Below are 19,113 nucleotides of genomic sequence, written 5' to 3' on the forward strand. Positions count from 1 at the left end.
GTTTAGTTATGTAATAATTGGAAAGACATGAACGAAAAGAAAAAATGGAGACACGAATCATTCAAAAGATATTGCACACGCACTGTGTGTCTGCGTATTACATTCTCCTTCAATGGACATCTGTTTGAATAAAAGCGTTCGCTGTTTGTGTGCCTGCGTGTCAGTTTGCAGCGCAACTGGTTGTTTTCTTTTTCTTCTCCACCTTTCATCCGTCTCTTTCTTTTTCCTCTTAGTCTCTCTTTCTTTCTTTTTTTTTTTTTTTTTTTACCTTTATTTTTCGCCCATTTTCTCACGCCAGAGTTGCCGACGAACGTTTCGTGAGTTCACTTTTTTTTTTTTTTTGGGACATAGCAGCAATCTCTTGCTGACTCGTATATAAAAGGAGCCCGATGTTCGCCTTAAGTCTCTCTGTTTTCTGTCCGAGCCGAGACATCAGTTGCCACTTGTTGGTGATCCTCAACTTATATCCTTCTTCCCGCAGTTACATTACATTTTTAATCCACCAAAAAAAAAAAAAACGCACGAAATTTCATTTCAGTGTCAAAAAAAAGTTCATTTAACATCAAACAACTTGTTCGTACAAGCTCCCATTTCACGGAGAAAAAAGAAATAACCCACGTGTGTGACAATTACGTATCGTGAGTTTAGCGCAAAGTTCGTTGGAGACGTACAGTCCCTTATTTTTTATTATTCAAAGTAAAAATAAAAAAATAAAAAAAAAAGTAGTTTTTCTTCTTTTTGAACATCGGTGTGTGTGTGGATTTCCTCAATTTTTCGTGTGTGTGCGTTTTGCCGCGTGTGCCGCTTGTTGACGCAGACATGGCAGCGATCAATAAGGCTTTCGTCCCTGAAGATGATTTCAAAGAAACTCGTCGTCAGGATCGTCCTACCCCGATGCATAAGGGAACGGTCTGTCACGTAGACATCGAGGGGATCGATGACTCAAAAGCGCCCAAGATACCCCAGATTTTAGCCACACTGCCAGGTAACGTACGAAATTCCCTACGTGGAAACCAATAATCGTTTGGCGTACCGCATTTTTTGGGGGGTACGCCGACATTTATTCAAATGAATCATTTCTCTTTTTCTTTTTTTTTTTTGAATTTTTATCGACTGTCTTTGATTTATTTCCAGCGTTGTTTGGTGCTTTTGTTTTGGGAACTTATCTGGGCTGGTGCAGTCCGGTGCAACCGCAATTGAAATCGGCCAACGGTACAATGACGGCCAGCGACGAGGATCAGCAAAGCGTGTGGCACTTGTTGTTGGACGAAGATCAAATGTCGTGGGTAGGGTCGCTGATTAATGTCGGAGCCGTAGTAGGATGCCTTTGCGGAGGCTTCCTCATGGACAGATTCGGTCGAAAGGTCATCTTGGCCGCCGTCTTTCTGCTCTACACTGCCGGCTGGCTCTTGATCACGTTGGGCGTTCACGCTAGTAAGTGCGATTCTAACATCGCATTCTTTCAATTCTCCAAAGAGAAACAAAAAAAAAAAAAAATGAAACAAAAAAATATGAGTTGACCTTTTGAAATGATTATTTTCTAATACGAAAATAAGGGAGTAGATGTTTAATGTTGTTGTTTTTCTTTGGTTATGTAACGTTTGACACTTGAACATTCACGCGCAGGTATGTTGTATGTCGGTCGGATTGTCGGTGGATTAGCTGGAGGCGTTTGCTGCGTCGTAGCTCCAAGTTACATTGGTACGTTTTCACAGATGTTTTCAAATAGATAAAAAAAAAAACAAAAAAAAAACAATCGCGGGAAAAGGGTTCGTGTCACGTTTCTTTCTGTTTTGGCTCTCGTACCGGGACACGCATAACAGTTCCGGCTTTTTCTTTCTTTCTATTGTGTCGTGAAACACACGAAATAACGACGCAGGTGAGACGTCCACCATGTCGATGCGAGGAGCGTTAGGTATGCTGTTTTCTGCCATGATGTCCGCAGGAATTTTGGCAACAAGTCTATTGGGATGGCTGGTAAACAACAATTGATTTCATTATTGACGTGTTTTTTGAGGGGCCTTTTAAAAATGACTGGTTATTTGCTATTGCGGTTTGACCAGATTGATATAGAAATCTAGTCAACTACAACAACAACAACAAAAAAAGCGCCTTGAATTATTAATGTGGGTCTTTGAACTAAAATTTTTTGTCTGTCCGCGTTTTCACAATTGGCCGTAATGATAGGATTGGCGTTGGATTTCGGCCATCTGCACCATTTTCCCTGTGGTGGTTCTCGTCGGAGTCATCTTCGTACCGGACTCGCCATACTTTTTAATGAAACAAGGTAAATCCTTTTTTTTTTTTTTTTTTTTTTTCTAATTCGCGCGCAATTGCAGTCAATGACCGTCCCTTTTTATTCTTTGTGCTTCGTCATGCGCAAAATTTAAAAGCAGCCCCCAAACAAGAGAATCACGCCGACGATTATCTATCAATCGTGTAGTTGTTTTGTCTCACCACAAAAGTGGTCTTTATTTTTTGAAGAAAAAAAAAAAAAAAAACCAAAGGACAATTAGGTTTTTTTTTTTGTATCCTTGGGCTAGATTTTCAGGGCGCGAAATAGAAAAGCAGAAAGAGTCGCACCAAAGCAGCAGGTGGCCCCCAACACGGCCGTCGGCTCACGCCAATTAAGGTCTTATTTTTCTTGAAAACCACATTTAGGTCTTTCCAGTTCTCTCCCACCTACCTCAGACAAAATTTGCTTGAAATTCTATTTTGGGTCGTTCCCTTTTTTTTTTTCAAAATGTTTGAATCGTAGTGAATGGTGTAAAACTGGCATATTTTACAATCTCTATTCAAACTTGTCGGTCACGGCCACACATCAAATCGTAAGTGAACGTGACGTGACTACCTTCTGGCGCGGTTCAAAACACCTGCGAATTTTCGTTTTAAAAAATAAAATAAAATAAAATTATTGAAACAAGTTGTAAATAGAGATGATGATGGCAACTGTTGATGATTGGTTGCACGCACAGGTCGCCAAGGAGACGCCGAATGCTCGTTACTCTGGCTGCGCGGGGATGATTACAATTACGTGAAAGCCGAGCTGAGCCGCATCGAGGCTCTAATTGTGGAAGATGCGGCTCAAGAGTCGCGATTCTCTGACATCACGCGACCTGCCGTTTACAAGCCCGTCCTCATCGGAATTGGCCTCATGGTTCTTCAACAGCTCTCCGGCATCAACGCGGCCCTCTTCAATTCAGTGGAAATTTTCCACTTGTCCGGTTCCAGTTTAGACGGACTCGTCAGTGCTGTCATTCTCAATTTCGTTCTGGTAACATTAAAAAAAAAAAAAAAAAAAAAGGCCCTTTGTTTTTCGTTTGAATTAATTGAATCATTGTCTTTCAGTTGGTGGCTGCCCTGTCGTCTTCCATCTTAGTGGAGCGTTTAGGACGTAAAGTTTTGTTCCTACTGTCGGAGACGTTAACGTGCCTGTCCGTCGTCGCCTTGGGTGGCTACTTCTACGTGCTGGAGAACGACCGCGAGACGGCCCAACGATTCGGATGGGTTCCATTGACCCTTTTAATCTTCTTCATTGCTGTTTTCGCTGCGGGAGTGGGTCCCTTGCCTTGGCTCGTGTCCGGAGAACTGATGCCGGCCAAATTTAAAGGACCCGGCAGCTCAATTGTTGCCTTCACTAACTGGATCACTTCGTTCGTTGTCACTAAAGTCTTCATTGACATGCAAAGAAGCCTCACCAATGCCGGAACGTTTTGGGTCTTTGGCATCTTGTGTTTTATCGGCATCCTCTTCGGCATCTTCATCTTGCCCGAGACGAAAGGCAAAACGCCAGAACAAATTCAGGCCCTCTTCGTCAGCGATGGCAAAGCATTAGAGAATCGAGAGAATGCCAATCATTCCACGGAGCAACGTCCATCACGTTTCTGAATCTCATTGTTTACATTGGCTATCCTTTGCTTCCTAAATTATATGATTATTAAAAACTAAACACGAACAATTGTACCGCATTACACGTCCCCACCCATTTCCCGCCGAGTTAAACGCGCACAAGGACGTGAATGAAAATTGCGACATCATTTTTTGCTTGCTCTATAATCTATTTGGGATTAGACCATTTACGTTTGAATTGTGTCATAAAAGCCAACACGTTATGGCAATGGTTATCAAGTTTGGTGCGCGTAATGGATAATCGCAATGGCCTCCAGTACTTTTCCTTTTTTGTAGCCTTATGTCATGCCTTATGTGTCTTGTACTTTTTACATAGCAATATTTTTGCAATAAATTTGGCGGTGTGTTGATCCTCTATCGCAAACGAAACTCTTTTTTGTCTCTCGTTTTCTACTCGTTTCTTGAAAAAGATTTGGGAAATAGTGTGGAACTGATGGAAAGAAAACGGAGGGGAACGGATCCGATGAAAACAAAAAAGAAAACACGAAGTAGAAAAGAGAGGAGAAAGCATATTAGCAAGTTTCCATCTCTTTTCCTTGAGAATAATTAGATTTTTTACCGATTTTCCTTTTTCAAAATCAAATGCCTTTCTATTTCACAGTTAGTTTACGACCCGTTAAGCAAATGGCCACTTTCATCTGCACCGATACATGTTCAAACAAAAGCTTCTCTTGGTTTTCCTTCGCAACTGTGTCAACAACACAAGTCTATCGAATTTGACGCCCTTAACCCTCCGTTGGCTCGGTCTCACCCACACACAAATTCGATGAGTAAAAATAGGACGAATAGCTTATCCCCGTCCGTACTGTATGGCCTTCTTAGTCAAACAGAAGGTTAGAAACCTAGGCAAAATGTTCGATGGCTAAATAATTGGCACTCAAAAACGCAGGTTGTAGCATTTCATTAAACCAATTTGAACCATCACCTTTTCAATTTTCCCCAACAATTCCAGTGAATGTTCCATCGTTTTTTTTTTTTTACAGTACAGACCGTACTGTTTGTCGTCGTGGAATCCTTAGAAAAAAAAAAACGTTCAACAAAGTTCGTGTTTCATTAAGCGGCCTTGTAGCTATTGCCACACCCCGATCAATTTGAAACGCTACTTCGTCACAGCTGCCGCCGCTCTTTGAAAGTAACGCCTCGAAAAACCTTCGACAACTTTGAAGGTCGTTTAACTGCATGTTCTTTATGTTTGCAGGTCACATATAAAAAGGTATGCATATCTGCATTTGTCGTGAAATAACAAAATTCTTTTTTTTTTTTTATTTCACTCGGATTTGAATTTTTTATTTTTGCCGCCTTTAAAACTTAAATCAGAATCGTTTAAAAAAGCCTTGAAATTCTTTATTTTTTCTTTTTGAACTTACAACACTTTTTTTTAAATTATTGGATAGTGAAAAATAGGGTTGGGTTTAAAAGGAAAATGGGTCGATGTGTACGTTAATAGGTTACGCAGTCCATGACACGTGTGGGACCGACGTAATCGTGGTATCGGACCGTCGAGCTCTAAAGTTTATGGAACACGCACATCTGTTTCTCCGTCTACACGTTAGCACATTGAAATTATTTAACTGGAAGTAGCAGCTACACAACCGGATGTGTTCTAGGCTATTGCGTTTGCCCCGTTCGGGAAAATTTTGGATCCATTCTACTTCGCTCCATCAACGGTGCAGACAGCTGTCAACTCTCTGTGCAAGTTTTCCTCTTGAAAGTAAAACATTTTCGGTTTAGCAAAAACAAAAAAAAAAAAGAAATCTACAGTATCTTGTAGTTTTTTATACGGGAGAGGATAAGACATACATAATGTAACCGTTGCCATGGATATGCGATCCTTTAAATCATGTACTTCAGTTACTGCATCCCAATCGACTTTGACATCTACATCACGAACGACCCTCTTCTTTCTTCCATGTTTGGCTTGATTTCTTCGAAACACCGGAACTATATCACAGGGGAGAACAGCGTATTATAATGAAATTGGATCGTCAATGAGTCATTTGACTATATACACATCAACCCACCCTCCCTTTTATGTTTTTATTACATGCCCTCATATTTACAGTCGATTAAAAAATTCGACGAAATTCAATAACGTTTACAAGGAAAGCATGTTTACAAATGTTAAACCGAAAATGGATTCATTCTAATATCCTTTTTTTTTTTATAGATGTACAAACATTTTTTTTTCACAGGTTGCCGCTGTTGCGCTGCAATCGTTTAACGTGACGTCTGCGTTTGCGTCACTGTCACAGCCATCGCGGCCCAAGAGTTCGCAAAGTATACGAGCATAACTAATGAATGTCTCTTGGCTGTGGAAGGTTAATCATGCGCCTAAATGCCGGAAGAAATGGGATTAACTGGAGACGGGATGCCATTGTTCTTTTTGTTTTCCACAAAATCAAAGCGCATTGACGTTGCGTTCAAAAAGGCAGAGGCATGTGCTTCGTTGATAGCATCCGGCTTTTGCTTGTACCCAGCAAAGTTCGAACCCAACGAAGTTTTCTTCTTTTTTGGATGGGTCGTTGGGTACATGTTGGTCTGTGGGTACACGTCGGTGCTGCGAAAAAAGGAAAAACAAAACAAAATTTCAGGGGCGGAAAGGTTACGCATTGAATATTCAATCCGTTCTCGATGGACTCTTGGATGTCAACTGGAACTGCATAGACTAAATAGCGAAGCGAGGGGGAGCGGCAGAGATTATCGGCTTCGATGTACTCGACTACACCCGAAACTTAAAAAGATAAGTAGGGTCGATCGATACGAAAATATGTCGAATGCTGACTCAGCGCTTTCAGTCTCGTTCAGCTGCGTTCTGATTAGATGAAACATGGCTTTTAACTGTTCGATTGAGATAGAAAAAAAAAACCCGGGTAATAATCGAAGCAAATTACGTTGTATATATATATCACCGTAAACGGGTATAGACTATGACATTCTTTTATTGATTGACGTATACAGCGTTTTGAAAAACATCACGTAGGCACATCGACCACGTAATCGTGAGCAGACGCACAACTGTGTGGACCACGTATCAACGCGCATATCAGTAAAAATTCACTATACGGGATGATGGGGTGGAGGGGGGGGAGGGAGGAGCCAGACTCATTGGGCGCATAAAGAAAACCTGATGGTGCAAAACTTGCTTGAGTAGCTACGTCATTCCTGGTGTACACTTGTATACTTTCTGGGAAATCATGTGGCGCGATATGAAGGTGCAGGTGGGTTGGGGAGAGGGCGAAAGAAAGGGGGGGGGGGGGAAGACATAACAGGGAATATGCGGAATAACGTAAGAAATCAAGAGCACGTCCGCCATGTTGACATCAGGCACGCACGGATGGCTAATGCTGGGAACCGCCTTTTAACAGAGCTAGTCCTCCCAATTGATGCTCTAGCTGGTGGATCTCATCGCTGGACAAACGCAGCTGGGCAACCTGCCGATAGGAGTACAAAGAAGTTTGATTGAAACATAATTAGCTTAATGATCATCGAAGAGTAATAATCAACTGAGCCCGTCTTATGCTGTACGTACCTTGTGTAGATTGTCGACTTCTCGGACGTCGGATAACTTGAGAATGAAACGAGCAAAGGCCTTTTCGCTTATTTCAGGTCCCATTTTCCAGTGGACGTAGCGCTTGAGCAACTCGATAAAGTGTTCCTGGATAGCCAGGATCTGGGCAGCTTCTGCAGAGTTGCCTTGTTGATTATCGTCGATGGCGAAGAACGCCACCAACGACAGCAGGACGAGGATTTGCTCGTCGACGTTCAGCGTCAGCAACAAAGATGTGATGGTATCGAAATGTTTGCGCATCACTGCCGTCCCGTGAAGTCGTTCGAAATCCTTCTCGCAAACGTGGATCGGAAATGTCTCGCTGATCAGCGTGTTGTAACTCGTTCCATCCTTGCTCGTCCATTTGCGGCCGATCGGATCGAACGTCAGGGCCGACATGATGATTAGCGACTCCATGCCTCGCTCTTTCAACAAGGACATTTGACTAGACTCGTCCAGCTGCTGAAGTTGCGGAACACTCTGCAGAAAGAAGAAAACACGGCGGATAACACTGGCGAAAATGGCGGCCGTCTTCCCAGGTAGTGCTGATTGGCATTCGGAACTCTGACAATGTTTCGGGTACTCGGTGACCTGGTACGCCCGCCTGCAGAGCTGGACCAACAGGTGGATTTCGGTGGCGTGGTCGGGACTTAGAACGAGGGTGGACGTCCGGTCAATGGATCTGTCGGCAGGTCCCAACTGGCGACATATTTTCTGCGTTAGGATCATCAATTGTTCTTGATTGTTTCTCAGTTTCTTCATCGATTTCATCTTTAATTCAGCTCGCATTTCGTCCGACATGAACCTTGAATAAATCGCAAGGTATTAATATTATTTATTTCATTTTTCTTATTTAATCATTTACCATTTCTTATCCATGCCGATGGCCAAGCATTGCTTTAAACGGCAGTGTGAACAATGTTTTCGCGAGATGACATCTATCCGACAAGATCCTCCGTACACGCATCGGTACTTTATTCGTTTGAAATGAAAGAATTTGAAAATGAAAAAAAAAAAAAAATGACGGAATATGAAACAAATGAATATACTTACTTGTTTATAGCGGTCGTTGACGACGGCACGGCGGAAGAAAGCTTTGCAGCTAGCGCAACACAATCCGCCAAAGTGGTAGCATCGGGCCACGTCACCGCACACGCCACAGATTTTCGACGTTTTCGGGATTGTTGCATGACCTGCATCATCTCGGCTACTGACCGCGGACGATTTAGTCATATTCATCTTCTCTTCAAGTTAGAATTTTTCCTTCGCTAATGGACGAAACGCACACAGATCCTGTCTTTCCTTCTAATAGATTCCAAATGACCACAAAACAAAACAAATAAACAAAGATTAGTGATTCGACAAGTTTTAAATGTTGCACGATTACAACAGTGCCTTATCAGCGAAAGAGTGTGTATGAACGGTATCGGGCGTCTATACTTAACAACCACTTTTTTTTCACGTCTACCGAAGGGTACAGGTGGCCTCTCCCCCTTCCCCACTAGTTGCCCATGCTGGTTGCTTCTTATTCGATTGGTTAAGACGTATCAAATCTGACGTCTGAAGGAGTAGCACACGATGCCTCGACGAGATAGGCGTTCACCCTGTGACATGGCAACGAGATTTATCGTAAGGACAAAGTCCGCACGAAACCCACAGCTCGTTTTTTTTTTGACATTATTCGAACTGTTACTGGCTCTTTTGCTCGCTCTTGTTATACGATTTCGATTATCGGAAACGGGCCGATGGCTGTAGTGATACACACGAAGCCATACTGAACAACAGTATGCAGTTAAGCAAACATGAATAGGGGTGAATAGCTCCATCATTCCCGCTTTCCATTGCAAAAAAAGAAAATCAATGAAGTAGGAATAAAAGGCGTGATGTGGCATGTTGTTCAACAATGCTAATGAAAAGAATCTTTTTTTTTTTTTGGTTAAATTTGCCTTACCAGGATGTCCAGGCGCCAGCTTCTGGATCCGTTCTTCGCTTGTGGAAGGCACAAACCACACTCGGACAGAAATTGAATGGTGTACGTGATCGTTCGGGACTGGCACGCTCCCTTGCTGCTTGTTTGGAAATGACTGTGCGTTAAACCCATGTGTACCCACCTTGCCGTATAGATCATTTTTCGACGGTACATCCCGTTCGCTAGTGTGTATCTAGCTAGGGGTCCAGGGCTTTGATACGCCTGTGCATATCAGCACTGCTGCTCATATGTTAGTGCGCAAGTCGCCCAACTGACAGTCAGGGGGAGGAGACACGTGACCCATAACCCACCCAACTTCTGTTCTCTAATAGTTCGTCACAGCGTACCCTAACACACACCATATTTTTGTGTGTGTTAAAACGCTTCGCTTGCTGTCTATATCCAATGACATTACCGAGATAAGAGTGGGTATGATCAAGTCGACGCAATAAGTTTCAGCATATCTCCTCGATTTCAGTGTGTCTTCGACTACATTCTTGCCTGTCATTTCGATGCGAATTACAATGTTTCCAGTTAATGAGTCGCGTGCCTTCCGATGCATGTTGTTCATATTCTACTGCATTCTCTGACAAATCAAATGAGGTGCACTCGTAGTGCATCATTCTCTTGATATCAAAGGAGGATACAAAAATGTTTTCCAATCTGGATGGAATTTGGAATTAGGATGATAAGCCTACTACGTGGATCTGCACAGCCTAAGCAGTCGGAAAGATAATATTTATGGGCATTTAGCCATTTATGGGCCACTGTTTGTTTAATAGAAACGGCAACAGCTCTGGCTAAACATATTCACGTGATCAACATGAATAAAGAAATTAGATATATATATATATATATATGTTTTAAAACATTTGTAACTTCCACGAAGTTCTTTGATGCGCAGGACTGGCGATCGTGACTGAGTGAAAGAGAGACCATGACTCGTTCTTTTCCGACTTTCCGGGGTCCTGAAAATCCTTCGAAATAACAGTGTTCGGTTTCGCTTATTTGTTGTTTTTCTAACCGTTATCCGAACCGAATATTTTGAATCAGCAGAGGTTATTTTAAAAATTGTGTGCTCTAAATATTGTGCCATGTTAGCCCATTACTCTTATTTGAAATCAAAATGAAAAAATATATTGAAATGAAAGCTCTGGAGCAGTCTGTCGTGTCAACTTCCAAGTCGTCTACGGAATCAAAATAGAGAAATTTCGGGAAAGAACGTCTGCTAGATAGTTCGATGATTAAAGTCGTAACATTTTGAATACTTTAGAAATTTCGGCATTTGATGGTTTCTCAGTGGCTATTATCGTAATAGCTTCAAAATTTGTATATCATTGAACATAGGTTTCTTAGTTTCAAGTGGAACCAGCAAACGTTATTCTTATTCATGAGTGGGAAAACCTACGATTGATCGAGCATAAACGATGATTGAATTCACTGCGTTTTATTCGATTTTTGTATTTTGCTTCATCTTCCCTCCGAGTGCGTTTGTTAGTGCAGGTATAACGATATCAAATTTATTTGATTCGTGGTTGGGAAGTGAAGACCTGCAGTTTGTGCAGTACCATCTTGTTCGCACATTGACTACTGTAGTGATCCACAGTCTTTTACCACTTGGATTTTTTGGTGGAGTCCTGCTTGTTGAAGGCCTGGATCAACTAGTACTATTGGTACAAACTCCACTTGGGCTAGGATTACTTTGCTTATCTGCCCTTCTTCCAGTAATTGCTGTGGCAAAAGTTTTTTCTTGGCGGACAAACAACTGGAGTTCTCATCCGATTGTAGTTTCATTGACTACATATGCCACTAATGGAAGACACTGGAAAGATGTAGCATCAGAAATCAACACTGAATTCAGAAGGTAAGGAAAACAAGCTTTATTGCTACGAATGTAGTTTAACATTAACAGTCAAATTAACATTTCAGAATAGACAAGGTCACTGTTAGAACAAACCCGATTTCGAAAACTGTTATAACCAGTTCTTGGATCATCAAAGTTGAACCATATGCCGTCAGGGTAGCACATCAGAACCACGTCGCCTTAGAGCTAGAAAATGCGGAAGAGCACGACTATACCCCTGATAGTCAAACAACGCAATATTTATGGGTTAAAGTGGAGCAGATTCAAACCAGACAAAAGTTGTTTTCTATTCGCCTTAACGCGATGGATTATGCAGACATGCAAAACAGACTTCAAAGGAGTATCAGCAATGTTCGAGGATTATTAATTAATCAGGTTAGGAAGAATGTTAATGAATTACTTAGCTTTGCTAAGCACTAGTTTGGCACAGGTAAAAATTCTGTTTTTTTAGGATATCCATGCACGCTTTTCAAAAGTCTTTATCGAAGAAGTTAGTTTGAATCCAGTCTTTCAAACCCAAGAGGTACGTTTACCATAAACATCTGGTTAAGCGATAAGCATACTACTGATGCGTCTTTTTGTGCTTCTTTATTCGATATTCATTTTAAATGAATCTAGGAGATGGATTCGTGTTTAGGGTGCGGAGTTAACAATGCCAATGTTCGCTTAGTGAGAAGGTGCCTGCCCACTGAAGCTACCAATGGTTGTACTCCGTGTTTCTGCCGTCCAATGTGGTGTATACATTGCCTTAGCAAATGGTAGTTATATCGATGCTATATCCAAGGACAATTTGATTTATTCGCTTCACATTTGTTGTGTCCGATAGGTTTTCTGCCAGACAAGATGCCGAGCATCCTGAAACGTGGCTTTCTTCTCGCTGCCCCTGCCCAACTTGTCGCAGCCCTTTTTGCGTACTTGATGTTAGTTTGGTCGAAAATGTACAAAACATTTAACTGAACTTCTGGATTCGCGTTTGAATACAGTCATCTGCTTTTAAACGGTTGCTCTTGAATCAAACCTGGTATTTAGATTCAGATAAAATCTGTAGCCTGAATAAGTTGCCCACATGTGAGCTTATTTTCTGAACTAAGTGATAAGCCATAATCCGGCGTGGTGAAAGCCACCGTCGCTTTCTTTTAATTTTTATCTTCAAGTACTGCGAAATTATTACGAGTGCCCTGCAAATTAAACGGTTATATTCATGGGCAAAGACCGCCATTGCGACATATCCCTGTTATGATACTGAGCAATTTCAAAAATCAACCACAAAAAGAAACTTTTATGGACTCTTTAAGTGAAAAAAATACATGTAGTAAAACGTAAATGGTTTAAGCGGTCGGGATCATTTCTTCTTAGGTTTTTTTAACTTTCGGATATCTCCTTCCTGATTAGCCAGAGATCCTAACAACTCCTTGACTTTACGCTTACGTTGAGTGTCCCTGAAAATTAAAATAATTAGAAACTCGGTTGCTTTAAAATAAATAGTTTCATTGCTACATACTTATCAATCTGCTCTTTGAGCTTTTCTCTAGCGATGAATGCATTGTCCTTGCGAATTTCTCGAATAGCGCCTTTCATCTCGCGCTTGATCTTGTGTTGGAGTTTATCCTGTTCCTGCTTTTCTTTGGATCCAACTCTTTTCTTCCGCCCTTCGAAACTACAAAAAAACATAACAATATGAAAAAAATCTCGTAAACTAGAACAAAAGCAGCGTCCTTACTGGTCTTCAATGACTGGTTCATATAGCCGTAATGGCTTTGGTTTTTTGGCTTCGTGAGTCAATCTTTTCCTCGGCTTTGTGGCCAAACGCTCCAGATTAGTTATTAGGTTTTTAACAGATTCTTGTACTTGGCTATTGTATCGATCCATAGGAAGTCGACGTAAGCTTTCCAAAACAGGATCGTAGATATCTCTGGCGGATGGGAGTTCATTCCACAAATTTAGGAAGTCAGCCAGCAGTCGGATAGTAACCCACAGAGCGGTAGCACGGAATTCGTCGTTGAAATCGCTTTCTATGAGTTTTAATCGGTCTGCAATTACTGACCTGACATGGGAATAATAATAAAATCAAAATACGTCTCTAAAACAACCAATGATTCGCTTACTTGGCGCCATCAGCCGTTAAAACAAGCAGCTGCGATTCAGGTCCTACCGGACGAAACGGGTGAACCAAATTATGGGCAGGTACATGAGACGGCCTGGGAATCGCCAGCTCGACAAGACCATGAAGGTAGTGAAGAACTTCTGGGATATAGCGTTTGCTGAGACCCACGTACTAAATTATGACAGTCAGTTAACGAGTGACAAGACCCTAAGACACGATTTAGCTTTGCCTTACCTCGTACGCTATTGTGCACAAACCAAGCCCCATATGAGCAATTTGAAGATTAGTGACGGGACTGGAGAGTGCCTCCATCAATACATGGAAGGCTGGTGTAGTGATTGGATGCCGGAAATCAGAAGCAGGGAAGATGAGGGCGGCCAGTTTGAGAAAAACCAGCTGGTTTAACAAGAATAATATATAAACACGGATATTGTTGAAAATAAATTATGACACTAGTACCGTGGCAATAGATACGGGTCGTTTTTTACCAAGAGAAGACAATTCTTCTCGTTTTTCTTGAAGGACATCCAACAATGTGGACGCAATATTGCTGGAAGGTACCAACTGTGTTAACTGGAACACAACAGGAACGACGTTGTGCAATAGTGACAAACTTTCGCCCGACGCTATGTCATGGATGTACTGCATCAAGAAAGCAAAAACTTTCTCCATTTTGGCCTTGTTGGTACCGGTGAGAGCCGGATGATTAGACTTTATCATACGCTCGAGAACAGTTCGCTGATCAGCGTCGCTAAATGACTGCAAAAGTTGGTGAAATTCTTCATATTCTTCCGGAACTAGAAAAACAAAATTTTACTGTATAAAAAGGAAACTGCAAGTTATTTTACAGGAAATCACCTTTGAAAACAAACGGTATTTCTCCAGTCTTTTTTTTCTTGGTTTGTCCATCTCCTTTCTCTTCCACCGACTTCGGCTTTGTTTCCACCTGCTCTTGTTCTTCATCGTCTTCATCCCCATGACTAGAGGCCAAATCCGAGAAACTGTCTTCTCCGTCTGAGTCACTTTCCTCTTCATCCTCTTCATCCTCTTCATCTTCATCTTCTCTTGAGTTTTCTTCTTCGTCTGCAGGCTCTGCTGATTCCTCGTTGTCATCCATCCCAAATGACAAAGTTTTCGTTTCAGGCTCAAATGGAACTAACGAAAAACTGATGGCAGAGAATACATTAATTCGGAGAAAATGAAATTCTGGATACGACGTTTTACCCGTCATCTAGGTCATCGGCACTACGGTGTGGAACTACTTTAGTGTCACCTTCTCCTTTCATCCGTCTAAGGCGATCAGCTTCCAGCTTCTCCAACTTTTCTTTCTCAGATCTCGCAATTTCATCGGCACTTTTCAATTTATCGCCGGGTTTCACACGGGGATCAAATCGCAGTTCTCTTACGAGAATGTCATAAGCTGAATCAGGTAACTTGGGTGGAGGCTCTTCACTTTTCTTGGGAGTTTTAATTGCAGCAAGAACATCCAAGACATCCTTGAACTCCAAATCAAGTTTGTCAGTCAAATCGTCGGTTTCTTCTTTCTCTTTCTGTCGTTCTTCTTTGCGTTTTTTAGACTCGGCAATGAGGTTGTCAATCAAAGATTCTCGATTCTGCCGCGTTTCTTCCGATTCGTCTCCCTTTTTTAAAACTCCACCTCCAAAGTGAGCATCAGACACAAAGGACTTTCCCAAGCGTTCTTCATCATCTTCATCATCATCACTCCTTGGGTCATCAAACTTTTCAATATCAGCTAAGGTTTGACCTCTATGGGTCAAAACTTCATCATCTCCCAATAAGAATTTTGATTTCTAAAGCAAAAAAGAACAAAATTTACAGTTTTTATTAGTCAGCATAGGCAAATTAAATTGACAACTTACTTTGTTCTGGCCCTTAATTTTTTCAGCAAGAAACCTCATTTCCATTTTACCTTCAACAGAAAGGTTAGGATTTTTCTCCCCAAGTCGTTTGTCAATCATTTTGTTGGATTTGAATTTGTTCTTGTGTTCAAGTAACAATGTGTTCTTTCTTTTCTGCAGAGCCCTAGCTCGTGAGACCCCAGGTAAACCTCTTTCATGTTTCGTGGGCCTGCCAAGAACTTCAAATTTTTGCTTGTTTACTTTAACTTCAAATGGATTCAGCTTTTGAGGCAGGGATTTGGTAGATGTTTTCTCCTCTCCTTTTTTGACAGCTCCGTCTACTGGTTTAAGCTGATTTCTTTTGACATAAGGCTTCTTTTTCATGCCACCTTTACCACCACCAAACTTTGCATTAAATTTTCCCATTTTTCAGCTTAGATGAATGTCTTTTGAAGTGAAACAAGAATTGGTCAACTAAAAACTAAAAGGAACTGGCCAACATTTATGTTGGAAGTTCAACTTGCAATACTGGAACACGTGTTTACAACTTGTAGTTGTAATTTAGTTTAGTCTGCTAGCGTGTGAGAGATGATACTGTTTTTCTTTATGCGGCTGACCTACTAAATAAAGAAATGCATCTGACAAAATTTGAAGTTTTATTTTTTAAATTTGAGGAACATATTAAGGGGCCAAAAGCCAAGAAAAATCTCTTCTCACTGTTTTGGAAAGAAGAAAAGATTTACTTAATTATTTCAATTCGAGCTAAAGTACGGTCAGGTAAGGCCTAGTCGCTAGAGGGTGTTTTTCTTTTCCACGAAAATAGCAGACAGCTGATGCGAAGAATAAGCTCTACCGTCAGCCATCACTGACACGATCCTGCCCTTCTTCCCTGACGCGGTAAGATATGTAAAAAGTCTAAAAAATTTTTTGGCAATTGGCATACTATAATACCTTGGTTATAGTTATCTATTGGTTTATGATATACTGAATAACTGAGCATTGTCAAAATTGTATGTAATATAAATTAAAGGGGTGGTGAAGTCCAGTTGCAAAATAAGATATGAATATAGACTCCTTATCTTCTGCAAATATTCCTTCATTTTACCACCTTTGTTTCTAAGCAGATAAACATGGCTCCTTCGAAATTCGCCTCTGTTGAAAGTGCTCCTCCAATTGAAGTGTTTGCCCTGAACAAAGCCTATGTTGAGGACACATTTCCCCAAAAAGTAAACCTTGGAGTTGGAGGTAAAAATTTACTATTAATTTTCTGATCATTCCATTGCATCCTATAATGTGGCATTTTTTTTTTTCAGCATACAGAACTGACGAAGGGAAGCCATGGGTTCTACCTATTGTTCGCCAAATGGAACAAAAGTTAGCTGCTGATGAAACATTAAACAAGGAGTACCTTCCTGTCTTGGGATTTGAACCATTAGCTAGTGCAGCAACTCGTATGGTTCTTGGTGCTGATTCACCTTCTCTCAAAGAAGGCAGGGCCACCGGAATCCAGTGCTTGAGTGGAACAGGAGCTCTGAGGGTTGGAGCTGAATTCCTTGCTCGCATTGCAAAGCATACAGTTGTGTACTCATCCAACCCAACTTGGGGTAATGCCTATTCATTTGGTAATACTTAGAAGAACTCACCAACATTTCTTGCTTTTTTTTTTTTAAGGAAATCATAGTTTGGTATTTTTGAACGCTGGATTTACCAGTTATCGTTCCTACCGCTATTGGGACGCCGCAAAAAAAGCATTAGATTTCGATGGTTTGATGGAAGATCTACGCAATGCCCCAGAAAATTCCGTTATCATTTTGCATGCTTGCGCCCATAACCCGACAGGCGTTGACCCTACTCAGGATCAATGGAAGCAAATTGCCGATTTAATTGAAGTGGGTTAAATTTTAGCACATATAAAAAACAAAATGTTTTCATCTAATTAAAATCTGTATGTTGTACGTCAGTAGGAACGTGGATTATTCCCTTTCTTTGACTCAGCATATCAAGGATTTGCTTCCGGCGATTTGGATCGCGATGCTTGGGCTGTTCGCTACTTTGACTCGCGTGGATTCGAAATGGTCTGCTCTCAGTCATTTGCCAAAAACTTTGGACTTTACAGTAATGCAATAATTCCAATTAGATAGAAATTCACATGATTTGATTTAACATTTTCTTTTAATGGCAGATGAGCGAGTTGGCAATCTAACGTTTATTGCCAAAGATAGATCTGTTATTGAACCCGTTCGTTCGCAAATCACTCTTCTTGTTCGAGCTAATTACTCGAATCCCCCTAATCATGGCGCCCGTATCGTGGGAACAGTGCTGAACGACTCAGTTTTGACTGAGCAATGGAAAAGTCATATTAAAACAATGGCCGATCGTATTATATCAATGCGCCTTGGCCTGCGGGAGCGCTTAGAGAAACTGGAAACGCCTGGAACTTGGAACCATATTACGGATCAGATCGGAATGTTCTCTTTCACAGGACTTGGCCGTAAGCCATCGGTTACCTAATTTTTTCTAGTGTACTTCTAATAATATTTTTTTTATCTGTAGCCCTGGCAGTTGACAAGCTGATTGCAGAGCATCATATCTACTTGCTTAAAGGTGGCCGAATTAATATGTGTGGATTGAATTCAGGCAATATCGATTACGTTGCCAAGTGCATCCATGAAGTGGTCACCACGACACAAGAAGCTAGTCTTTAAACCAAATTACCAAGTGCAAAAAGACGTAGTAAACCAGCAGTGCTGAACGTTTTACTTCGGGTGTTATTTTTACTCATTTTTTTATATGTATAGTAGCAATATCGGTGTAAGTTCAATAATAAGGTAAATATAATTTATAGATTTAGGCCGAAATTGTATTCATTTTCGTTCTCATCACGGAGAAGGACCAACAGATGTAGGCCCTGTGATTCTAGATGATAGCACATTTATTTACTGTAGAAGTTTCATAATTTAATCATATGATTTACGATACAGTTAATGTCGGAGATCGATGGAGTTACGTCGCCTTGATCGGATACTAGATGCCACTCAGCAAGCGAAGTTTTGTTTACATTGTCCTGTGAATCGTTCCAATGTACATCGTGAAAAAAAGAAAGGAAAAGCGGAAAGCAAAGTTGGGTTACCAAGGGAACAACAAAGTCGATCCGCCACGCAGATACCATCAAGCTTATCACCATTTAAGCTGCATGGAGCAGACTTGAAATAGATTTGCCAAAAACGTTCATCACATGATCGAGATGACTTTAAATTGGTTAACAAGCAAATGTTAGTCTCATTAGTTTTAAAGAAACATCCAAAGTCCGATCCGCAGCATAAATTTGCTCCAAAGCAAGTTCCTTTTCCTCCCGGGCCACAGGAAGCACACTTTGGGAACGAAATAAGAGTCAAAACTAGATCTGTGGTTTAACTAGATGGAAGAAGAATTACCTGATGTGACAACAATGGCTGTTCTTCAGCCACCCCTTGAAAACTTGAAGGATCTTCTGATGCATGACCGGAGCGTTTGCCTCCTGGTGGGCAATTTGTAATGAAACAAGGTTTTGCCGCCGATGGCATTGTCATTTCCAAAATGGAGAACGCGATCAAGCAGAGAGTCCATAAAGCCGCCATAATTAAAACTATGTATTTTGTTTTCACACAAGTTGATGAAAATAGCTTGAACTTGATTATTGGCAACGTTGTTAGACAGTGTGAAAGACGTGCAGTCTTGTACTATTTGGCGGATGTCTGGTTAAAGTGGAACGAAACCGTCCAGCATTTATACCCGTTTTGTTATTTTGCGACAATGTGCTCTTGCGCGACCTTCGGTTGAAGAAGTGCACGTCTCTCCATATTCTTAAGCTTATTTTAGCAT

General features: G+C 41.2%; 6 protein-coding genes across 6 annotated transcripts; 3 read left to right on the forward strand and 3 right to left on the reverse strand.

The window, feature by feature from the left end:
- Nucleotides 1-421: 421 nt before the first annotated feature.
- On the forward strand, nt 422-4,278 carry LOC130696610 (facilitated trehalose transporter Tret1-like). Its single transcript, XM_057519701.1, has 7 exons — nt 422-985; nt 1,135-1,434; nt 1,627-1,701; nt 1,880-1,977; nt 2,188-2,287; nt 2,976-3,274; nt 3,349-4,278. Exons 1-7 carry the CDS (start codon nt 820-822, stop codon nt 3,886-3,888), a joined length of 1,578 nt encoding a protein of 525 aa, XP_057375684.1. The 5' UTR covers nt 422-819; the 3' UTR covers nt 3,889-4,278.
- A 2,563-nt stretch (nt 4,279-6,841) lies between these two features.
- Nucleotides 6,842-9,623, reverse strand: LOC130696675 (oxysterols receptor LXR-alpha-like). Its single transcript, XM_057519782.2, has 5 exons — nt 9,408-9,623; nt 8,510-8,761; nt 8,322-8,428; nt 7,439-8,261; nt 6,842-7,340 (listed from the first exon to the last, which is right to left on the reverse strand). The coding sequence occupies exons 2-5, from the start codon at nt 8,693-8,695 to the stop codon at nt 7,248-7,250; spliced, it is 1,209 nt and encodes a 402-aa protein (XP_057375765.1). The 5' UTR covers nt 8,696-8,761; nt 9,408-9,623; the 3' UTR covers nt 6,842-7,247.
- A 973-nt stretch (nt 9,624-10,596) lies between these two features.
- On the forward strand, nt 10,597-13,232 carry LOC130696638 (E3 ubiquitin-protein ligase TM129-like). Its single transcript, XM_057519741.2, has 5 exons — nt 10,597-11,289; nt 11,355-11,664; nt 11,741-11,812; nt 11,908-12,047; nt 12,116-13,232. Exons 1-5 carry the CDS (start codon nt 10,853-10,855, stop codon nt 12,240-12,242), a joined length of 1,086 nt encoding a protein of 361 aa, XP_057375724.1. The 5' UTR covers nt 10,597-10,852; the 3' UTR covers nt 12,243-13,232.
- On the reverse strand, nt 12,549-15,829 carry LOC130696577 (nucleolar protein 14 homolog). The gene is made up of 9 exons (XM_057519661.2): nt 15,274-15,829; nt 14,618-15,204; nt 14,252-14,559; nt 13,853-14,190; nt 13,628-13,789; nt 13,395-13,564; nt 13,010-13,333; nt 12,791-12,946; nt 12,549-12,728 (listed from the first exon to the last, which is right to left on the reverse strand). The coding sequence occupies exons 1-9, from the start codon at nt 15,676-15,678 to the stop codon at nt 12,632-12,634; spliced, it is 2,547 nt and encodes an 848-aa protein (XP_057375644.1). The 5' UTR covers nt 15,679-15,829; the 3' UTR covers nt 12,549-12,631.
- Nucleotides 15,830-16,124: 295 nt separating this feature from the next.
- On the forward strand, nt 16,125-18,110 carry LOC130696628 (aspartate aminotransferase, cytoplasmic-like). The gene is made up of 7 exons (XM_057519729.2): nt 16,125-16,149; nt 16,377-16,497; nt 16,566-16,856; nt 16,924-17,141; nt 17,217-17,367; nt 17,435-17,743; nt 17,806-18,110. The coding sequence occupies exons 2-7, from the start codon at nt 16,383-16,385 to the stop codon at nt 17,955-17,957; spliced, it is 1,236 nt and encodes a 411-aa protein (XP_057375712.1). The 5' UTR covers nt 16,125-16,149; nt 16,377-16,382; the 3' UTR covers nt 17,958-18,110.
- Nucleotides 18,099-18,958, reverse strand: LOC130696658 (terepressin/terephysin-like). Its single transcript, XM_057519764.2, has 3 exons — nt 18,687-18,958; nt 18,383-18,623; nt 18,099-18,316 (listed from the first exon to the last, which is right to left on the reverse strand). Exons 1-3 carry the CDS (start codon nt 18,867-18,869, stop codon nt 18,288-18,290), a joined length of 453 nt encoding a protein of 150 aa, XP_057375747.1. The 5' UTR covers nt 18,870-18,958; the 3' UTR covers nt 18,099-18,287.
- Between the last annotated feature and the right edge of the window lie 155 nt (nt 18,959-19,113).

The sequence above is a fragment of the Daphnia carinata genome, chromosome 5 (genome assembly GCF_022539665.2).
Source record: "Daphnia carinata strain CSIRO-1 chromosome 5, CSIRO_AGI_Dcar_HiC_V3, whole genome shotgun sequence".
Taxonomy (NCBI): domain Eukaryota; kingdom Metazoa; phylum Arthropoda; class Branchiopoda; order Diplostraca; family Daphniidae; genus Daphnia; species Daphnia carinata.